The sequence below is a fragment of the Varanus komodoensis genome, unplaced genomic scaffold (assembly GCF_004798865.1).
Source record: "Varanus komodoensis strain SLA01 unplaced genomic scaffold, ASM479886v1 scaffold33, whole genome shotgun sequence".
Lineage (NCBI taxonomy): Eukaryota > Metazoa > Chordata > Lepidosauria > Squamata > Varanidae > Varanus > Varanus komodoensis.
In genome coordinates, this window is record NW_025335817.1 from 4,407,922 (window position 1) to 4,426,635 (window position 18,714).

The following is an 18,714-nucleotide window of genomic DNA, read 5'->3' on the forward strand; positions in this document are numbered from 1 at the left end:
GAGCGCTTACCTCCTGGTCTGGTGTCTTCTCAAGTAAACCTAGCGGGCACTGAGGACCACGGGGGGCGGACGGCAGCGACTGAGACTGTGCGGGTCTGGGTTCCAATCCTGCTCACTGGATGCTCTCCCAGCCCAAAGGAGTTTGCAAGGCTGCGGTGAAGCTAAGAAGGGGGAGCCAGGCATGCCGTCGTGCATTCCTTGAAGGAAGGGCAGGATAAAAATGGCACATATACTTCAAGAAAAAACACACTAAAAGAGAAAAGGCTGCAATAGCGTCTTGTTTCCTAACTGGCTTCTTCTGGCTTGAAACATGAAGTAAATTTAAAAATTGGTGGGGAACTGTGCATGAAGCTGGGTAATTTCTGAGTCTGGGCTTAATGCCCTTACGCAGGAAGTGATGGTGAGACGCCTCAATCCTGTCATTGATCTCGGAATGTATCAGCCCACTGCTGCACTTGGAGGTCTGCTCATGCTGCTGCGTGGGGCCCATGGACTTCAGCCCCAAAGTCTTGCCCTGCCAGCAACACCGGAGGGATGCTTAGACACAGGTTGAGGTGAGGTGGCAACTGGACAATGTACCTGCCAGAGATGGTGAAAATGCGAAAATCGGACTTCTAGCTGGCTACCTTCCAGATGCAAATTCAGTCACATTCTGTCATTGACAGGAGGAGAGGCTCTTTCTCTGTATTGATTACAGTAAGCATAAAGTAATGAGCAAGAATCTGAGCAAGCACAAAGTGCCCTTCCTTCAAGTAAACACAGGGATCCAACCATGGGAGACGGAGCTCCTTTCGGGGTGCGGGAACACATGCCTCCTCGCCCCTTCCTAGCGTGACCTGTTTTCCGAGCGGGCTGGGGAGACCCGCCGGTCCGCGTCTTTGTGCCACTGCACGGTCCTGGCACCTCTTCTCTGCTCCCAGCAGGGCTCTGCCTTCCTCCGGGCAAAGCCGGGAGCCCGGTGCTGCTGTGCAGGGTGTGCGGAGACTCCAGCAGCGGCAAGCACTACGGCATTTATGCCTGCAACGGCTGCAGCGGATTCTTCAAGCGCAGCGTCCGCAGGAAGCTCATCTACAGGTCAGGGGCTCATCTTTGCACTGGGAACGCAGCCCAGCCGTCCACCGATCAGTGGGGCAGGGGAGGTGTGATGAGATGCCCCACAGCTTCAATATCATGCAGGCAACACTGCCCGTCAGTTTTGGGGGAGCCCGCAAGTGAGGCACCCTCAGTCGGCCTCCTCCCTTGGTGGCCCACCAACTTTTCAGCACTGGTGCCAGCTGCTTGCTCCACGGGTCCGCTTGCCTGCTTGCTTGGCCGGAGGCCAGGGCATCCTCTGCTGCTCCCTCGTCAGCAGCACCCCTGGGCCAGCGTTAGACAAGAACAAGCAAGCAGAATGCAAGGATGGAGAGCAGCACAGGGAAGGGGCTCTCCTCTGTGCCCCCCTAATGGGGGGTGCACCCTTGGCAGGTGCCCATACCTGCCTACTTTTGATGCCCTGCAGAAGCAGCTCCATTTTTAATCCAAGTTGGGGGGGTGTTGGAGCTGGGTCTCTGCAGGCCCAGTTCTTGTCTGAAATGTGCTCCAAGTTCAGACACGCCCTCCAGGTGAAGTGGGGCACAGGTGAGGAATGAAGAAGCGTCTGGGGCTCTGGCTGAGTCGACCAGTTTGGGCAGATGAGAGGAAGATGGCCGCCCCGTTTGGTAGCCACCACTGGCACAATGGGCAGGATTTTGGTCCCTGGCTCCATCACAGGACGGGCCCAGCTGTCGTCATTTGGACGGGGCGGTGTGGGGGACCGCAGCTCAGGGACAGGGCACAAAGCGCGCATGCAGAGGGCTCTGCCGGCTCGATCAGATCTAATGCAGTGTTGTGTTGTTCTCGCAACAGGTGCCAAGCTGGGACAGGGATGTGTCCAGTGGACAAAGCACACAGGAACCAGTGCCAAGCCTGTCGGCTGAAGAAATGCCTCCAAGCTGGAATGAACAAGGATGGTGAGCAGGGGGTGCTGGGGGTGGGAAAAGCTCTCACTATTTCACTTCTACACTGCCACAGAGCCAAAGCTCTCTGGGCAGTTTACAGCCATTCATAAAGACAAAACAATAAAATATAATCCCAGTCCCATGAAATCAACATAGCATCAGGATGTTTGAAACAGTTGTAGTACACAGGAAAACAGGCCTTGGGAACCGACAGGGCTTGGAAGTGCTGGAAGGGGACACAGGAGAGGGGCCTGCTCCAGCCCCTGACCCCCTGAAGGCGCATCAGGAGAGGAGGGCTACCCAGCCAGAGCGCCTGCCTGGATCCACGAGAGGGGTGGAGCCCAGGGTGACCCAAAGGAGGGTGGCGGGAAGCAGTTTCTAGTGCGGGTTCAACAAACTGCTCTGTGCATGCTCAGAGACTCTTCCTCTATTGGCTATTAGTTTCCTGTCTGTATGTTGGAAATAAAGTGCTTTTTACCAAAAATCTGCCTGTTGCTCGAAAGGAAGAAGGAAGGGAATCCAAGCACATCCTTTGGAGACCCACTTTGAGCAGGCTGGGGCTTTTTTTAAAAAAGCTTTTTCCCTTTTTCTTTTGCTTCACTTGTTCCACTGAGAGACGCAGGAATGGGGCGAGAGAGGGGGAACGATGGGCCAGTGCCACGAAGGACGTGGGAGGAACTTGTATGGCTGTGGAGGCAGGCGGGCAGCAGGTGATTTCTGGAGCCCCCGATAAAAGCCTAAAGCCCCATTTCCCAGCCCCCCCCCCCCCCCCCGAACCGCCTAAACCCCCCCCCCCGGGGGGCAGCGCAGAGACCGCCGCCCGCTTTCGCCCGCAGCCGTGCAGAACGAGCGGCAGCCGCGCAGCACCGCCCAGGTGCGCCTCGACGCCGCGGACCTGGACGCCGACCGGCCGGCCGAGCACCTGGCCACGACGCGGGACGCGCCGCCGCCGCCGCCCTGCCCGTCCCTGCAGGGCCACCGGACCCTCACCGCCTGCGCCGCGGCCGCCGCCCCGGCCCCGAGGGCGCGGCCCCCGACGCCGCCCGCCGGCAGCCACCGCTTCATGGCCAGCCTGATGACGGCGGAGACCTGCGCCAAGCTGGAGCCCGAGGACGGTAGGGCGCTCCGCTCCGCCACGCCGCGGGGCGGGCGGGCTGGGGGGCTCACCTGCTTCGCCGCCCTCCGGGGCCCGCGCCAGGCTCCTGCCCGGGCAGCGCCCGCTCGGCCCCGTGCAGCACGCGGCGCCACGGCCGCGGCTTCCTAGGGGCGGCTTGCCGCTGCTGGACGGGCCTGCGGGGCTTGGCGAGGACCGTCCTCCGCTGCCCTCTAGCGAGCACTGCTGGTACTGCCTGCATCGGGTCTCCCGGCCCTGGGTTGGCCACGGTACTGTTCGGACTGGAAAAAGCAGAATTAAAAATATTTCAGGTCTGTGTTTAGCTTCAAGGCTGGTCAGCCTCCAGATGCGTGGGCCTACAGCTCCCACCAGCCCTAAGCAGCAATGCCAACAGTTAGAGGTCGTGGGAGTTGGAGGACGAAGCAGCCTGTTGCTGCTGCTGCTTAGAAATTAAACCTCAAACCCTCAACAGCATTCTAGGAATGGTGCCAGATCTTTCAAAAACTCTTAAATCTCATTATGCCCATTAAGTGTTGCTGCCATGTTTATGTGGATAGTCCACAGCTGCTGGTACCCGCAAGCCGTCCTGCTAAACCGTTTTGGGCATAGACACAGGAAAAAGTTGCTTAGCAGTGATGTTGCCACGGTAGTGATGGACCTGTTTTCCCTTCCGCAGCTGATGAGAACGTTGATGTAACCAGTAACGAGCCCGAGCACTCAGGGGGTGAGGCTGCTGCGTCCCCTTACCCCACTACCAGCCCCGAGAGTGTCTACGAAACCTCTGCGCGACTCCTTTTCATGGCTGTGAAATGGGCAAAAAACCTACCTGTCTTCTCAAACCTGCCCTTCCGAGACCAGGTGAGTCCCTGGGCCAGGTGCAGCTGGTACCAGCTGCTGGTACTGGCAGTGTGTGGGGCAGGGGGCTCAGGTGTGTGGGTCTCGGTGCATGCGCTATCAGGATGAGATCCTCTTCTTGTCCTTGCACTAAGTGAACCAATAGGCATCTCAATGCAAAGAAATACCCATTTCATATGTAATTTATGAAATAACATAAATGCCAAATTCACAGCTCTCTATATCCTTGGATTCAGTATATGTGAATTTTGGACCTGTGATATTTTTATTGAGCCACAGAAAGAGGTGAACTTGAAGCAAATGCAGTTCTGCTTGCCTTTGCAGCCTGATGTTTTGGCCCAGAACCCCTGTGATCCCTCACCACTGGCTGTGTTGGCTAGCGCTGGCAGGAGATGCAGGTCTGGCGGGCCACCAATCGCCCCCTTCCCTGCTTGAAGAGGGCTATCTTCTATGATCTCAGCAGTGTGGGTCATATTGGAGATGGAGGTTCGGTGGGGGAAGGAACCTAGAGTGAGGAACTGGAAAGTAAGGGATGAGGGCTAGATGGATATAGTGTTGTTAGTCACAAAGTCGTGTCAGGCCCTCCTGTCCTCCACCGTCCCCCGGAGTCCACTCAAGCTCTCGCCGACTGCCTCAGTGACTCCATCCAGCCACCTCATCCTCTGCCGTCCCCTCCTTCTTTTGCCGTCTATTGTTCCCAGCATTGGGGGCTTCTCCAGGGAGTCCTTCCTTCCCATGGATATAGTATACTCATCTAAAAGCCTAAGGTGAGCAGACAGCAGTGGAATTGGCTCACTGGAAGGTGATACTCGACCGTGTCTGATGCAACGTTCTGTAAACACAAGGCACATTATCCTAAAGTAGGTTTAAGAAGGAAAGTTTTGACATAAAATAATATGCTGATGTGCCTGACGTGACAGCTCCTGAGCTATTTAAGTAACAGATCTGATGTAGCAGTCAGTTCCTGAAGCTACCAGAGACTTAGCCCTTTATTCTGCCTTTGTAGGTGATCTTACTGGAGGAAGCATGGAGTGAGCTGTTCCTGCTCTGTGCCATCCAGTGGTCTTTGCCACTGGAAAGCTGCCCCCTCCTCTCCGTGTCGGAGCTGGCCCCGACCTTCCATGGAAAGCTTACATCTGGCAGAGCGGACATTCGTGCCCTGCAGGAAATCATTGCTCGCTTCAGAGGGCTGCTCGTGGACCCCACGGAGTTTGCCTGCATGAAAGCGATTGTGCTGTTCAAACCAGGTGAGCTAGCTGGAAGGAAGAGCATTTGGTTACCGGCAGAGGGTGATGCTTTTTCTGTATGAAAGAAATGGAAGCAACGTTCAGTTATCAAGGTAAATGCACACTCTGCACCAAGAAAAATGTGAATTCTACAGCAAATGCTATGCAAATTAGGCAAATTGCGTAATTCATTCCTCAGTCTTTAACGCTGGGGGGGAAAGAGTCTGGTTTTCCTTGCCCCAGGGAGAAGCAGGGCTCAGGATCCCAACTCTCAGACACTAAAAAGCTTTCCTGTCACCTCTCCAGAGTCAGATTCCAGCAGGCAATGCCTGTGAACTTTCAAAGAAGTATTTGCAGCCATGAGGATTAAACCCTCACTTTTTAAACGTTATAGCCGAGTTCCTATGAAAGCTGAATTCTACAACCAGAATCACACCTCTCTTCTGTTTTCCATGCTACTCTTAACACTTTTATACCCAAGCATTCATACCTATTTCCAGCAAAACAGCACCAATGAATGCACACTTTCTTTAAAAGCAAGTTTCTGCAAAAATGTAGTTTATTCTGGCTGTTTTTCTTTGGTAGAAACCAGAGGCCTGAAGGATCCAGACCAGGTGGAGAATTTGCAGGATCAGTCACAGGTGATGCTGGGACAACATAACCAGATCCATTACCCAAACCAGCCTGTCAGGTACCTGAATGCAATTCCCTGTTCTTACCTTCCTAACAACTTAGCCCCTGAAGGATTTTCAAGATCTCCCACATTTAGGGCAGCAAGCTTTCCTTCTGGCAGGGTCCCCCTTTCTTTTCTGGCTGCATGACAGGTGATCACAGAATCACCAAAAATTAGAGATGGAAGGGGCCAAGAAGGCCATTGGGTCCAACTCCCTGCTAGTGCAGGACACCAACTTATACCATCCCTTCATAGCTTATCCTTCCCCAACCTGTTGCCCTCTAGATTTTTTGGAATACAGCTCCCAGCCAAATTTTGGGAGCTGTAGTTCAACTAACTGGGAGACAACAGGTGGCATAAATCTGCAATATATTTTAGTTTCCAGCAAAACATTATCCACAGCTAGTGATGCACACACTCTCTCAAACATATCTGGCCAGGAGTCAAGGTCTTAATTTGAGGCTGTTCTTTAAGTACCTCCACGTTTTGAGAACAGTTGTAGCACTTCATTTATGCTATGCCTTGTTCAGAGAACTTCAACAGCTGGTTTTGTTAAGTTCTAGGGACTTGAAGAATTTTTTAAATTTGCCTGAGCTTTTCATTTAACTGCAAATTTGACTTTGCTTCCTGTGACTTCCCACTTGTTGGTTGTTTTCCAGTCGCTGCATTTGTTGTTTTAGCTGCTTTTAAGGCAATTCTTCAGTTCTACTTACTACTGCCTTAATGTTTGGTTTGATGCATTATTGTATTTCTACTGTATTAGTTCAAATTACCACTTGCTTACCACTTTACATCCTGACAGTTGAAAAGTGGGTTAAATATATTTTAAAACATGTTCAAGTCCTTTAGGTCAGAGTTCCAATTCAAGCAAGTGGCATGGTGACAGGCTTATTCTATAAGGAAATGACAGCTGAGCTGAAATGTCTGAGAAGAGATCTGGGGAGAACAAAATAACCCTACACATTTTCTCCCATTTCTTCCTTTAAGAGAGAGCCATTTCACCAAGCACTCTTCACTATTTGCTCTGCCACAAGGGAGCAGAATGCTAGGCCTGGGGCACTGTGGAGGAAGCAAAATATTTGTTGCATTGACAGCAAAACAGGCCACCACTTTGGAAGAAAAAGCAGCAGAACTGCTGCTGCTGGTGAACTTGCACCTCCACTCCCAAAAAGTTTGGGAAATTTCTCTTCCCATGGGAGAAATTCAGTGAAATGCTCTCCCCTTTTCTGCCTAGGAATCTTGGAAGGCCACCATAACCAGCATGTCTGTTTTCTCCTCCTTACAGGTTTGGAAAGCTGCTGCTGCTGCTGCCTTCACTGAAGTTTCTTCCTTCAGAGCGCATTGAGCTTCTTTTTTTCCGCAAGACTATTGGGAACACTCCCATGGAGAAGCTGCTATGTGACATGTTCAAAAACTGACATGCTCCAGGAGCCTCCTCCCCAGGTTCCACCGATCCTTATAAACTTGGGTCTGAAAGGCCATGAAGAGACATGGGGGTGCTCCTTCCCACAGACTGCTTGGACTTTGGTTGAATCACCACATGGCATCTTAACTGCAGCTCAGCCACATTCACATAACAAGGAAAAATACTGGGATCCCAACAGTGAACAGTTATGAGCAGTGCTGATGATTTTAACAATAATTGGCTCATTTTGCACCATCTAACTCTCAAGCCCTTCCTGGTGGTCTGGGCATGCACATGGATTTGAATGAAAATACATTTTGTACACGCACAACAAAATTCTCCATTAGTTTCTATTGCAGGGCTGAGTCTGGGCCTTGAAAACAGGGTTTTCAACTCAAGGTAAGCTCTGATCCTGACTGTAAAACCCCATGATGGTGTGGAAGAATGCTGCACAAGGTTAAGAATGCTATGGGGAAATAATGGGAGATAACCGAGTTATCTATAAACTATGGTGCATCTAAGAGAAAACACCATAGAAGAGAAACTATTGCACTGCTTTTCTAAAGGAGGGTACAATTAAGGAGTGCAAACCCATTAGTCCAAATGCAGGCTTAATCATACCTAAAGGTGTTATTTCATTTCTATACCACCCAATACCTGAAGTGCTTTGGGTGGCTGACAGCAGTAGACCAGTTGAAATTAATGGAACTTATGTAAACAATTACTAACATAAACCCCATTAGTTTTGATAGCTTGCCTGTAAGTATGATTAAATTCCATTCCAACCTATTGTTCCAGTCAAAAAAATCCAGATTTTACAATATATTTATGCTATACTGAACATATTTCCATTAATTTCTATTTAGCTACATGCATCTTTTCATAAAATATGCCCAAGGTGAATATTAAGATCTTAAATACAAAAGCTGCAACACACCAATATAGAGTCATCTAAAAATTGTAAGAGTGCACAAAAACAGAAATACAAACCTGAAAAGAGACACAATATGTGGACCAAAATCATCATCATCCGAAATTTGCCAGCTGAACATTGCCTTTGGAAGTGCCAACCAAATTGCACCGGACTTGGGAACCCAGGTTGCTTACCTGTTCTTCTTCGGGGCCTCTGCCCACCACACGTCCGGGCTCTGTGCCTGCGTGCAGCCGGTGGTTGGGAAAACTCTACAGCGAAGCGCCAGTTTGGGTGGGAGCCCCACTCGTCTCTGTTTCACACATCCATGGGAGAGGCTCCCACCTGTTCCCTCACTTCCTTTTTGACCACCTCTCTTCCTGGATCAGGAAGTGCTTCTCTCCTTGAGTATTTTTCCCACATTTATGCCTGACTGCGTGGCCAGGAAAGTGCACAAGCTTGGGGAAAGGAATGGCGACTGCCAGCACATGGGGCGCCCTGAGAGACCTGCCTGCCATCGATGCTGAGGGGCTGGTCAACACCAAAAGCGGGATTAGACCCAAAAGGCTCCGCCCTGGGAGGGAGCCCCCGTCTCCCACTGACTGTTCATGGACAAGTCTTCTGCCTGCATTCCAAATCTAATGGGTGAGTTTATTTATTACAGTGGCTCCCCACTGCCCAGGGTTGCCTTGTGCAAACTGAAGATCAACCTTTGTAATAAGTCACTGCTTGAGGGATCATCCAGCCCTGTGGAAAACATCACCTCTATGACTCAGCTCTGCAGTTTAATGAAAATCAATCATTCTTTCTGGGATCAGGAAGGCAACAGATGGCACACGTTAGAATGCCAGAAGCAAATTCTCTTTTCATAGCCACTTACTGCTTTCTGGAATGCAGTGGGGGAGGAGCAAGCAGACAGACAGGAAGTTGGGCCCCAGACCCTCTGAAGGTACCCATGCTGGCCGTGTCAGTAGAAACGCATCTGTCGGTTATTTCTCCCGCTTTGCTGGAAGGGGAAAGGTGAGACGCTTATCTTGAAGTACAGGAATGATGGGCCAAGTTTATATTCCTATGTCAGCAGTTCTGTTGCTACTACATACAGTGGAAATAAGCAAGCCGCTAGGACAATCCTCCTCTGCCCGCAAATAAAAAGCTGAATTACACACTTGGCAAAAACCACACGAGCATTGCCCTGGAACGGTATACTCTCAGACCAGAAGTGAAAGATAACGTGTTTGGACTGGCTCACATATGGTTCAAAAGCCAAGCCAAGCCAAGCCAAGCCTTCACCCTGTATGAAGAAGAGAAGCACATTAAGATGTCCCAGCCTTTTTCACTGATGTGCCGCATCTTCCGAGAGCTCTCACCAGAGAGAAAGCATTAAGCATGGCGATTCTTCCCTCATCTGCACTCTGAAAAAGGACAGTCCCTTAATGGCATCAACACTCTGCTGCTGTTCTTCATATTCCCCCACCTTTCTTCAGACGCAAAAGCTGATTTCCATATGGTGACTCCGAACATCACCAATTACGAAACACATCTGCCACTGTTGCTTTGTTTTCCATTGCTTTGTTCTTTAATAAGCTAGGGGTTATTTGTTCATAAAGTTGTTTTTGTACAGCCATATAGTATCATTATTTACGAAATATTACACAAATTGCACTTTAAATATGACGGCCTTGTTCCAGAAGAAAGAAACAAAATAACATTAATTAAAAAAAAAATTAGAGTAACTTCCAGACATGAAATTACAATGTGCTGGCCCAACGGCATCACAGCAAGCCAGCTGGTTCCATGAGCAAAATAAAGCATTTTCCTTTATAGATTTCTTCTTTAAACAGGTAGAATTTATAGAGTATGACACTGGACAATATATCCTTTTACAATACATAGTCTGTTTTTAAATTTACACTCAGTATACTTATAAATTACTTTAAAAATTTCCATTAAAAATAATTATATGCAGCCGATGTCCTTCCTAGTGGTGAGTACATTCACTTGATACCATGAGTGGACTAAGGGTTAAGATTCCATGTTTACAGACTGCCCTGGGGCAGGGATGGAGGAGAGGCGGCGATCCTGGAAGACAGGCATCGCACAGAGCCAGGACAGGGAATGGAAGCAAAAGGACTTTTTCCTGTTGCCCACATTCCAACCTAGCGCAACAACTGAAAGTCTCAGGCACACAGATGCCCTCCCGCCTTCCCTGCCCCCATGGCCAGTGCTAAGAAAAAGGCTTTGCATTGGAAGAAAAAGGAACTAGTCCCCTGGAGTATTTGCAAAATCCGGTGCCTTCCAGCACAGAAATCAGCTGTGTGTGTGTGTGTGTGTGTGTGTGTGTGTGAGAGAGAGAGAGAGAGAGAGAGAAAGAGAGAGAGAGAGAGAGAGAGAGAGAATATTAAAAATGAGTCTGAAAAGTTTCCAAGGATCTTTGCGTACTTGCTGAGCATTGTACAGACAGAAGCAAGCACGTAATGTGTGCATCAGAAATGTGTTGACTACCTCATGCAGTTATGGGATAATATTGGGGTAGGGCTGGTGAAGGGGAGTTTAGCTTATCTGCAGCAAATTGGTACTGCAGAGAGAGAGAGAGAGAGAGAGAGAGAGAGAGAGAGAGAGAGAGAGAGAGAGAGAGAGAGAGAGAGAGAGAGGTGTCCCTTTGTTGATAAACGTTGCTTACCAAACTATACTGAGGGCTCCCTTACCTACCTCACCAGAGCTCCTCAGTGTCGCAACACAACCTGGATCTAAAGCCACGAGAAAGGCCACTGTGAGGACAAAGGCCCAAGGACACTGAGCTGTCACCTCAGCGGACAAGTTTCTGGATGGCAGAAAGGTGGGTGTCCTAGCACCCTTGTGCCTCAAGGGGGAGAGGGAAAGATAGGGATGATCCTCAGCCACAGTTCTTAATATTTGACTTGGAACTCATGCTACAAGCCATTCAATTTTGGGGCTGAAATGGGCAAGTTGTTGAATGCCTCAAACACAAAAATACAAACCATGACAAAGAAACAACAACAACTGGGCCCACGCATACTGAAAATTCTGCCTGCTGGGCTCCCTCAGGATCCACCCGGGTGCAGGGAAAGGCCTCAAGGTCACAGCTGAGATGATGCCTTGAGCAAATTTTGCGAAGCCAAAGGTAGAAGCTGCCATCAGAAAGGCCCAAATCAAAGCTTTTGCCTGAGGGACAATCTGTGGTTTGAAGCAGGAAAAGCACAGCCGGGGGCTCCTCTTAGCAGCTAGAGAAAGTTTTGGCTAACAGAGCAAGTACCATCTACAATCTCTGAAGGAACAGTTTGAATTCTCTAATTAATCCTCTTCAGAGTAACATCTCTATTTATATATCTTCAGAACTGAAAATGCTGAGTTTTTTTTAAAAGATACTGTTGCTTTGCTTTGTGCTTTTTGCTTTCCTACCTTTGCCACCCAGTAAACTGTTCAATAGTAGCTTCTGTTCTGTTGTGATCACATCACCTTTGGTTTTAACAACTAGTTTTTGACCTGCGAAAGCCGGCCCAGCTGTTCCATACACACGGAACACCTCAAGGTCTGTATAGTGCCAGAGTGTTGCACGCTGGGGGCCGAGCTGAAGCTTCCATCCATTCACAAGCCTCTCGGGACCTTTGTGGCTGAACTTGAATGGGCTGCTCACACACTTATTGTGAGGCAGGTTTAAACAGTGAACTCACCACTGCCTCTCAGTCAAACCCCTTAAGACTGGAGATGAGACCTATGTTGGGACGCTAAAGGTCAATGGCTTGCAAAGGACACCAGTTTTATGTAGACCGTGTTCTGCGTATGCAGTGAATGTACACTAGCCCTGTCTTTTTTGTTCCAAATTGTAGCTACATTTATGTAGGTGACACACCACTTGGTGGCCCGCTGAACAAACCTCATTCCCCTCAGTATCTTCCGTCACACCGTCACCACAGGAGAATGGTATTACTGGACGCTCTGAAAAATGGAGCTTCCAAAAAAGACCATTAGAGAAGGAGGGGCTCTTCTCGCACCATTCACAGCCATTTAAGCAACAAGGGTGAACTGCTGGATGCTTCACATTTGAGATACTTGTGGGAGTACCTGGCGGTGCACTGGCAAAAATGTGACTACTGATCCATATTGCAACGACCTCAGATCTAATTCTTGCAACCCACCTCGTCCCTCTCCCTTCACCTTTCCCTTCCTGGCTTAACTGTCCCACATTAAAAGGTCCCACATTGTGGAAAAAAAAGTTAAAAAACATAACAAGTTTTATTTACATTGAACTTCAGTAACCATAATACTAACAAAGAGCTTCAAGTAGTCTCTGGGGTTTGTTGCGCCTTTCTTTAATACTGATGGTTTCATGAAGAGAGTGAGGTTAAATCACTTTTTAAACAGACTGACTGCACCAGCAGCCTTTCTTACGGCTTCTCCATACATTTGCATTTTGCTTGAGTTTTTCCTGTCTGTCAAAGTCTGTCTGTGGAGCTTTTTGCTCAGATAGCAGCACGGAACATCTGGGACAAAGGAGTGTCTGAAAGACAAAGGATTCTTCCTCCTGACATTTCTTTTAACTTCTGGAATCCAATCCTGTGCCTTAAACTCAGGATATTTGTCATAGCTATGGTTACTGGAAACCCAGCACAAACATTTGGCTTTAACCTACCTGGAATCAATCTGGAATTGGTTATTCTGACATTGTCAACAAAGAAACCTAAACAAAAAGACAGACATAAAACTCTTTTCCACAACAGGCATGCACCTGGTGGTTGTCTGAGAAGTGCTCGAGTAGAAATGACATTTTATACCAACTGACAACACCATGGAGTGCATTATAAATGACTCTGAACAAAGGGTTCAGTTTCTTCTTCGCTGTGGCCCCTACTAAGATGGTCCAGGCTTGTTGATCCCAGTGCAAAAACCCAATCCCAAAGTCAGCAGTTTTGACCATTGGGATGAAGAAAAGCTCCTTGAACTCCAGGTGCCCTCCTGGTGTTCTTGGCTGGCACATTCCCTGTCCCTTAAGGATGGGACAAAGGATGGATGAGAAACACAGATGTGGCTCTCTAGCCATTCTTCTGCCTACTTTACTGGTTTTGCTACAAGTCCCAGCCTGAGACACCAAGAAATTACTGAGTTCCGAAAGTCAAGGCAGCTAAGGCCACAGCCGGACCTTCTTCCACTGGCTTTAGTTAGAGTTCGCCTTCACTCTTCCGTACTGGCAGCACAACGTTGGGATTCCAAGCTATGAATTAGAGAGTGAAGCTGACTTGGGTGGCGACAGCAGGCCTGCAATGGAAGCGGTGGCAGATGGTGCTGAAATGGCGGGAAGATGCTAAGGAAGAGATGCTTCTGTTTTGCTGCGATGGACGGGCTCACACCATGAACTCCTTATTTCCATGCAGCACCAGCTGCTGGGAACTGGTGTAATCAGCAGCATCAGGGTGTCTCTTCCGGCCTGTCCCAGCAGCCCCCTCGGGGAGCTCTTTGGCTTTGGGGGGAGAGTTTTTCACATTCTTCAGTTTCTGCTTGCCTTTCTCGGGATTGAATGTCCCTCTGGTGGTGAACTGTGGCCGGTCATCCAGGCCTTTCGCATGCCCTGGGGATCGCTCCAGTGCGGTGGCACCGCCAGAGGGAGCTGCTCGATAGAAAGGCGATTTGGAGTATATCTGGAACCGTTTTCTAGTTACGTGAGGTAAGCAGGAGGAGGAGGAGGAGGGTGACAGGGATGGAGAGGAAACAGAGGAGTCCACCGAGTCCGTGGAATCCTGCTGCTTTCTCAGGTGTCTTCGAGGCCTGGTGGTGGTGACGGGCTCTGCCTTGATGGGTCTCACTGAGCCTAGTGCTGAAGTTCTGTCTGGCAGGAAAGAGAGACCAAAAGGGTTTAAGTAGTGCTGGTACGTGTACACTGAGAAAGATGCCGCATTGTCTGCTAAGGTCAAAAGGAAGCCAGACTAAATGAAATCAAGCACTTCATTTTCGTTTTCTTCACTGTCTGTTCCAAGCTGAGTGACTAAAATAAGTGTTTTCAAAATATTATTGTCCGATCCACTGTTTGCGTTCCTTCCACCCTGCTCCATTTAAACAAGCAGAAAGCTTAAATGCAACTTTAGTGAGAAAACACCTGTCTTACCTACCATTCTTGATGCTCTTGTGCATTAGTCCCCGCCCCCCCCCACCCAACAAACCCACACATTTGCTTTGAGTTGTGTGAGAGAGAAGAATGGAAGGCATATTCTTCTAGTTTGTATCACTGGCAAGACAGTCAGTATCTGTCCCATTAGTAAGTGCTAGGATTCACTAGTGTTTTTATCTTCTCCCATACATTTAGGGCTATTAGCAAAGAAAGAGTTTTTGTCTGAGCTGCCCACATTCATTTTGCAGTCGTGAGAGCTATAACCTTGCTCTGAAATATTAAAGCTGCGATTCTAAGGATTCTGTGGGATCTGTTGAATTCAGCATGAACAGAGCAACACCTATAGATAGTGGTTAACATCATCTTCTCTAAGCAGCCACCATGTTGTACCCAGAGCCGGGTATTTCAAACCCGACGTATAATTAAACTCCTATACTCATTACAGTGGAAAAGCAGAGAAAGTGCTTGAAGATACTTTTGGCTTAATTCAGCCTTACACATCCAGACAAGGGGATTTCATTTACCTGATCTGTCTGAGATGGCGCCTTCAGAATCAAAGTTCAGGTTTTCTGAGCTATCTGCAGTTCCAATAGAAGCCTCAGACTCTAGAGTTTCATCATCAGAGGCTCGTGGCTCCAGCGCCAGCATCTCAAACGTTAACTCTTCCCTGAACGGAATACCAGAAAACAAATTGAAATAAAGGGGAAGAGAGGAACCATTCACATATGCAGTTAGCCTGGAAGCCATGGAGTCATTGGAAAAAATGCATTCTCTGGCAAAGAAAACAAAGATCTTATCTAAAATACAAAATGGGATACCAAAACCCGGGCACCAAAAAAGCAGCTCACTACTGCTATAAAGTGTTCCAGTTTGAACCTGCAGCCCAGCCCAGTATGTACGGTTCCTGACTGACAGCTTCTTGACGACCCTCCCAACACGTCCAGACTCACTTCTCTTTCTGCAGACTCTCAATCTGCTCCGTCAGCACCTTCTCTTCCTGCTGCATGGCCACCTGCTGCTGTTCAGTGACATCCGTCTCCATGGCCTCCTCGCTGCTCAGGGCCTCTTCAGAGACGTCCGACACAGATGGCAACCGGACCGCCGCTGGGGACGTGGGGCTTGGATATGTCCCTCGGCGCAGGCGCCCTTTACCCTGCAGGCGAAGCAGTCCTAATGAGAGTACGGCCTTGGTCTAAGTTCTAGATTGGAAGAACACGTATTCCTGACACGTGTGCACAATCTAATGAGCAAACAAACAACATCTGTAGGTGACTGGCAAACACAGACAGGACAGGAAATATAGGATGTTCATTATTTCGGTGGTTCTTAAAAATGCTCCCTGACCTGTGCATACTAAAGCATTTATTAGCCAGATCCTAGAATTAAACTTAAGGGGTATTTCTGCAGCTCTATATGGCATTACAGGTGGCTCAGTATGTCAGCAGTGACACTAGCCCGGGACTGCCACTCACCAAAGCCTGTTTATCCAATCTACAGCCATTTTACCCTGAAATAAGCATTAAACATGCAACACAGAGGTTAATCTAAAAGGCTGCCTTTCTGTGAGTCAAAAGCAACAGAATAAGAAGTAAGGCTATCTGCAAAGCTATGTTGTTCTCCTGCTTGCGTTATCCAATGAAAATCCAGGAACGACACAAGTGAGGATGAATCTCTATATAAACAGCAATGGGAAAATAGCCCCTTAGACACACAATGCTAAGAAGCAATTCAGTGTTCATCCGAACAGAACCAGATCCTCAAAGACTATTGGATAATGGTTGTTTCGGTCAAAACAAGTGCGCTAGCACAACTTCCTACCATTCTGAGATAATCACTTCATGATTAAAGGTTCTCATTCTATGTGACTCCAAACATGTATTTCTAGACATTTTCAAAATCTCCTTTCGTACCTGAATCCTGTCAAGCTCTTGCAGTGTTCCCAAATAGGGAGTTCAAAATGGGAGTTCATGTCATCAACTTCCTTTAGTGTGCCCCTTTTCTTCAATATGGCCTCACTTACTAGAAAAATATAGGACATGGGAGGTGGAATTGCCCCTCTAAGATGTTACCACGAGGAAGCATAGGATGCACGTGCAACAGAAGAAGAAATCCTTAGCCTTTGAAGGGTGAAAACAACATTCTTATAACCTGAAACAATTTTCTTTTTCGTTTGATTTAGACAGGGTAAGCCCTCGATGCTGTATAACCGTGTTGTAGTCCTGCAAAGATGATGAACATCACAAAGTGGCCTCTGCGTGAGCAGGAAACATGTTTAGTTGAAAGCAAATTCCTGAAACATTTTATTGTCTGCAATTCACGGCTGAGAATCTCAAACCTAGCAAAATTATGTTTAACTCTCTAGGAATTGCTGTACAATTGCATGTGAAAATATGTATTTTCATATTGTAGACAGGTGAATAACTTCATAAGAAGTCAAGAGCTGGATTGGACCCAAATCTGGTTCATCCTGCTTTCCCCCTTCCAGAGTGCTCAACCAGAAGGCTTTGGGAAAGCCATAACAATTTCATAAGTGGAACAGAAACTGAAGAATCACTTTCCCCCCAGAAAACTGTGGAGGATGCAATACTTAATCCCTTTCCTTACTGGTTGCTCCTCCACTCCAAATTGTGCCTCTTTAGCTTTCCCTCTCACACTGCTGTTTCAAAACACCTGTTTTTGTATACTCTCAGAAAAAAAGCACTTAGAATCCCACAGTGAAAAAAACAGATGAGTACACTGATTTTGAGCAGAGAAGTGGTGGATAAATAAACTATATATGCACACATGTGTGCTTGCACATGTGTTTAATCCATTGTTCCATCCCTAATAGTGCTTCAACGTTTAGCTGACTCTGACTATATTTAGTTCTCTAATGTGGTTAAACCCAAAGTATCATTTTTGATCCCCGCCTTCCCATCCAAATGCATTTCAAATAGCAAATGAAGTGAAGGACCTTTGTCTGGGACCTTGGACTGGTACTCACAGCAGATGACTGATGCTGACAGGAGCCTGATTCCATAGAAACATAGAAACAGAGCGAGTCAGAAGGGGCCTCCCGGGCCATCTAGTCTGATCTCCGGCACCAGCTGGCTCCACTCAAGACATGCCCACCATGTGGATGTCCAGCCTATCCTTGAACACCCACATCAACGGGGCCTCAGCAACCTCTCGTGGAAGCCCATTCCACACCCTCGGGGTCCTGACTTTCAGGAAGTGCTTCCTGGCACCCAAACGAAACCTTAGCTCCCTGAGCTCGGCTCCGTTGGAGCGCATTCTGCCTTCCTCTGCAGGGGAGAACAGGTCTCTACCCATCTCCATGTGGCATCCCCTCACATACCTGTATGTCGCCAACATATCCCCTCTGAGTCTCCTCTTCTCCAGGCTGAACAGACCCAGTTCCCTCAGTCTCACCTCGTATGGCATCCCCTGCAAACCGGCCACCAACCTTGTGGCCCTATGCTGCACTGACTCTAACCTGCCTATATCCTTCCTGTAATGAGGTGCCCAAAACTGAGCACAATACTCCAGTTGCGGGCACACCAGAGTCGTATAGAGTGGAGTAATACCTCTCTCGATCTAGAAGCCACACTTCTGGCTATGCAACCAAGGGTGGCATTCGCCCTCTTGCCCACCGCATCACACTGCTGACTCATGTTCAGCCTGCAGTCAACCAGCACCCCGAGGTCCCTTCCACAAGTGCTGCTCTCCAGCCACTTGTCACCTAACCTGTACTTACGACAGCTATTCCTATGCCCCAAGTGCAAGACCTTGCACTTATCCACATTGAACGCCATCCTGTTGTCTCCTGCCCACTTCCACAGTCTGTCCAGATCCTTTTGGATCTGGAGTACCTGCTCCTCAGTTGTGGCCACTGCTCCAGTTTTAGTGTCATCTGCGAATTTGATCAGCAAGAATCTTTGCAGTTGAACTGCAGCTTAGTGGCAACGCACACGCTCTGCATGCAGGAGGCAACAGGGTCAGTCTCTGCCATGCCTGTGCTGGCCTGGGAAAGGTTCCTGTTTGAAATCCTGGAAAGAGACTGCCAGATGGTGTGGAGAGGCAATACTGAACTAGATGGATCGATAAGCACACTAGCTATAAGGCAGCTTCATGTGCACATACATTTAAAAAGTAGCTTCCTACAGTGGGTATTTCTTCTTGCATTAGCAGAAAGAGAGTAAATCAACATTTATTCACATTCTCTCTCTCTGACAGAGCTTGGAAGCATTGTTGTTGTCTGGTTTGGAAATCCAAGCAAGATGATGATGATGATGACAGTTATTCTTATTCTGAAAACTGGCAGTGTTAGGTGGAGAAAAAGATTTCCTGAAACAGGGATTTAATTATTGTAATTCTTCAACAGATCATTGTTTTTGACCTTACTGTGAGAAAAAGGAGTGAGCAACAGAAGAAATAAGGGATTATTAGACCAAA

At 48.3% G+C, this 18,714-nt stretch overlaps 2 protein-coding genes across 8 annotated transcripts in view; one reads left to right on the forward strand and one right to left on the reverse strand.

The window, feature by feature from the left end:
• The first annotated feature begins 1,888 nt into the window (after positions 1-1,888).
• Positions 1,889-8,100, forward strand: NR2E3 (nuclear receptor subfamily 2 group E member 3). Its single transcript, XM_044438908.1, has 6 exons — positions 1,889-1,988; positions 2,813-3,091; positions 3,767-3,948; positions 4,952-5,192; positions 5,757-5,862; positions 7,130-8,100. The coding sequence occupies exons 1-6, from the start codon at positions 1,904-1,906 to the stop codon at positions 7,260-7,262; spliced, it is 1,026 nt and encodes a 341-aa protein (XP_044294843.1). The 5' UTR covers positions 1,889-1,903; the 3' UTR covers positions 7,263-8,100.
• Positions 8,101-9,712: 1,612 nt separating this feature from the next.
• The window catches only part of MYO9A (myosin IXA), a 130,885-nt gene continuing 121,883 nt past the window's right edge, over positions 9,713-18,714 (reverse strand). For all 7 annotated transcript variants that reach the window (XM_044438892.1, XM_044438891.1, XM_044438893.1 and 4 more), the window contains 3 exons: positions 15,231-15,433; positions 14,805-14,947; positions 9,713-14,001 (listed from right to left, as the gene is read on the reverse strand). In XM_044438892.1, coding sequence (XP_044294827.1) covers positions 13,520-14,001; positions 14,805-14,947; positions 15,231-15,433 — 828 coding nt within the window. In that variant the 3' untranslated portion in view covers positions 9,713-13,519. The remainder of the gene's footprint in view (positions 14,002-14,804; positions 14,948-15,230; positions 15,434-18,714) is intronic.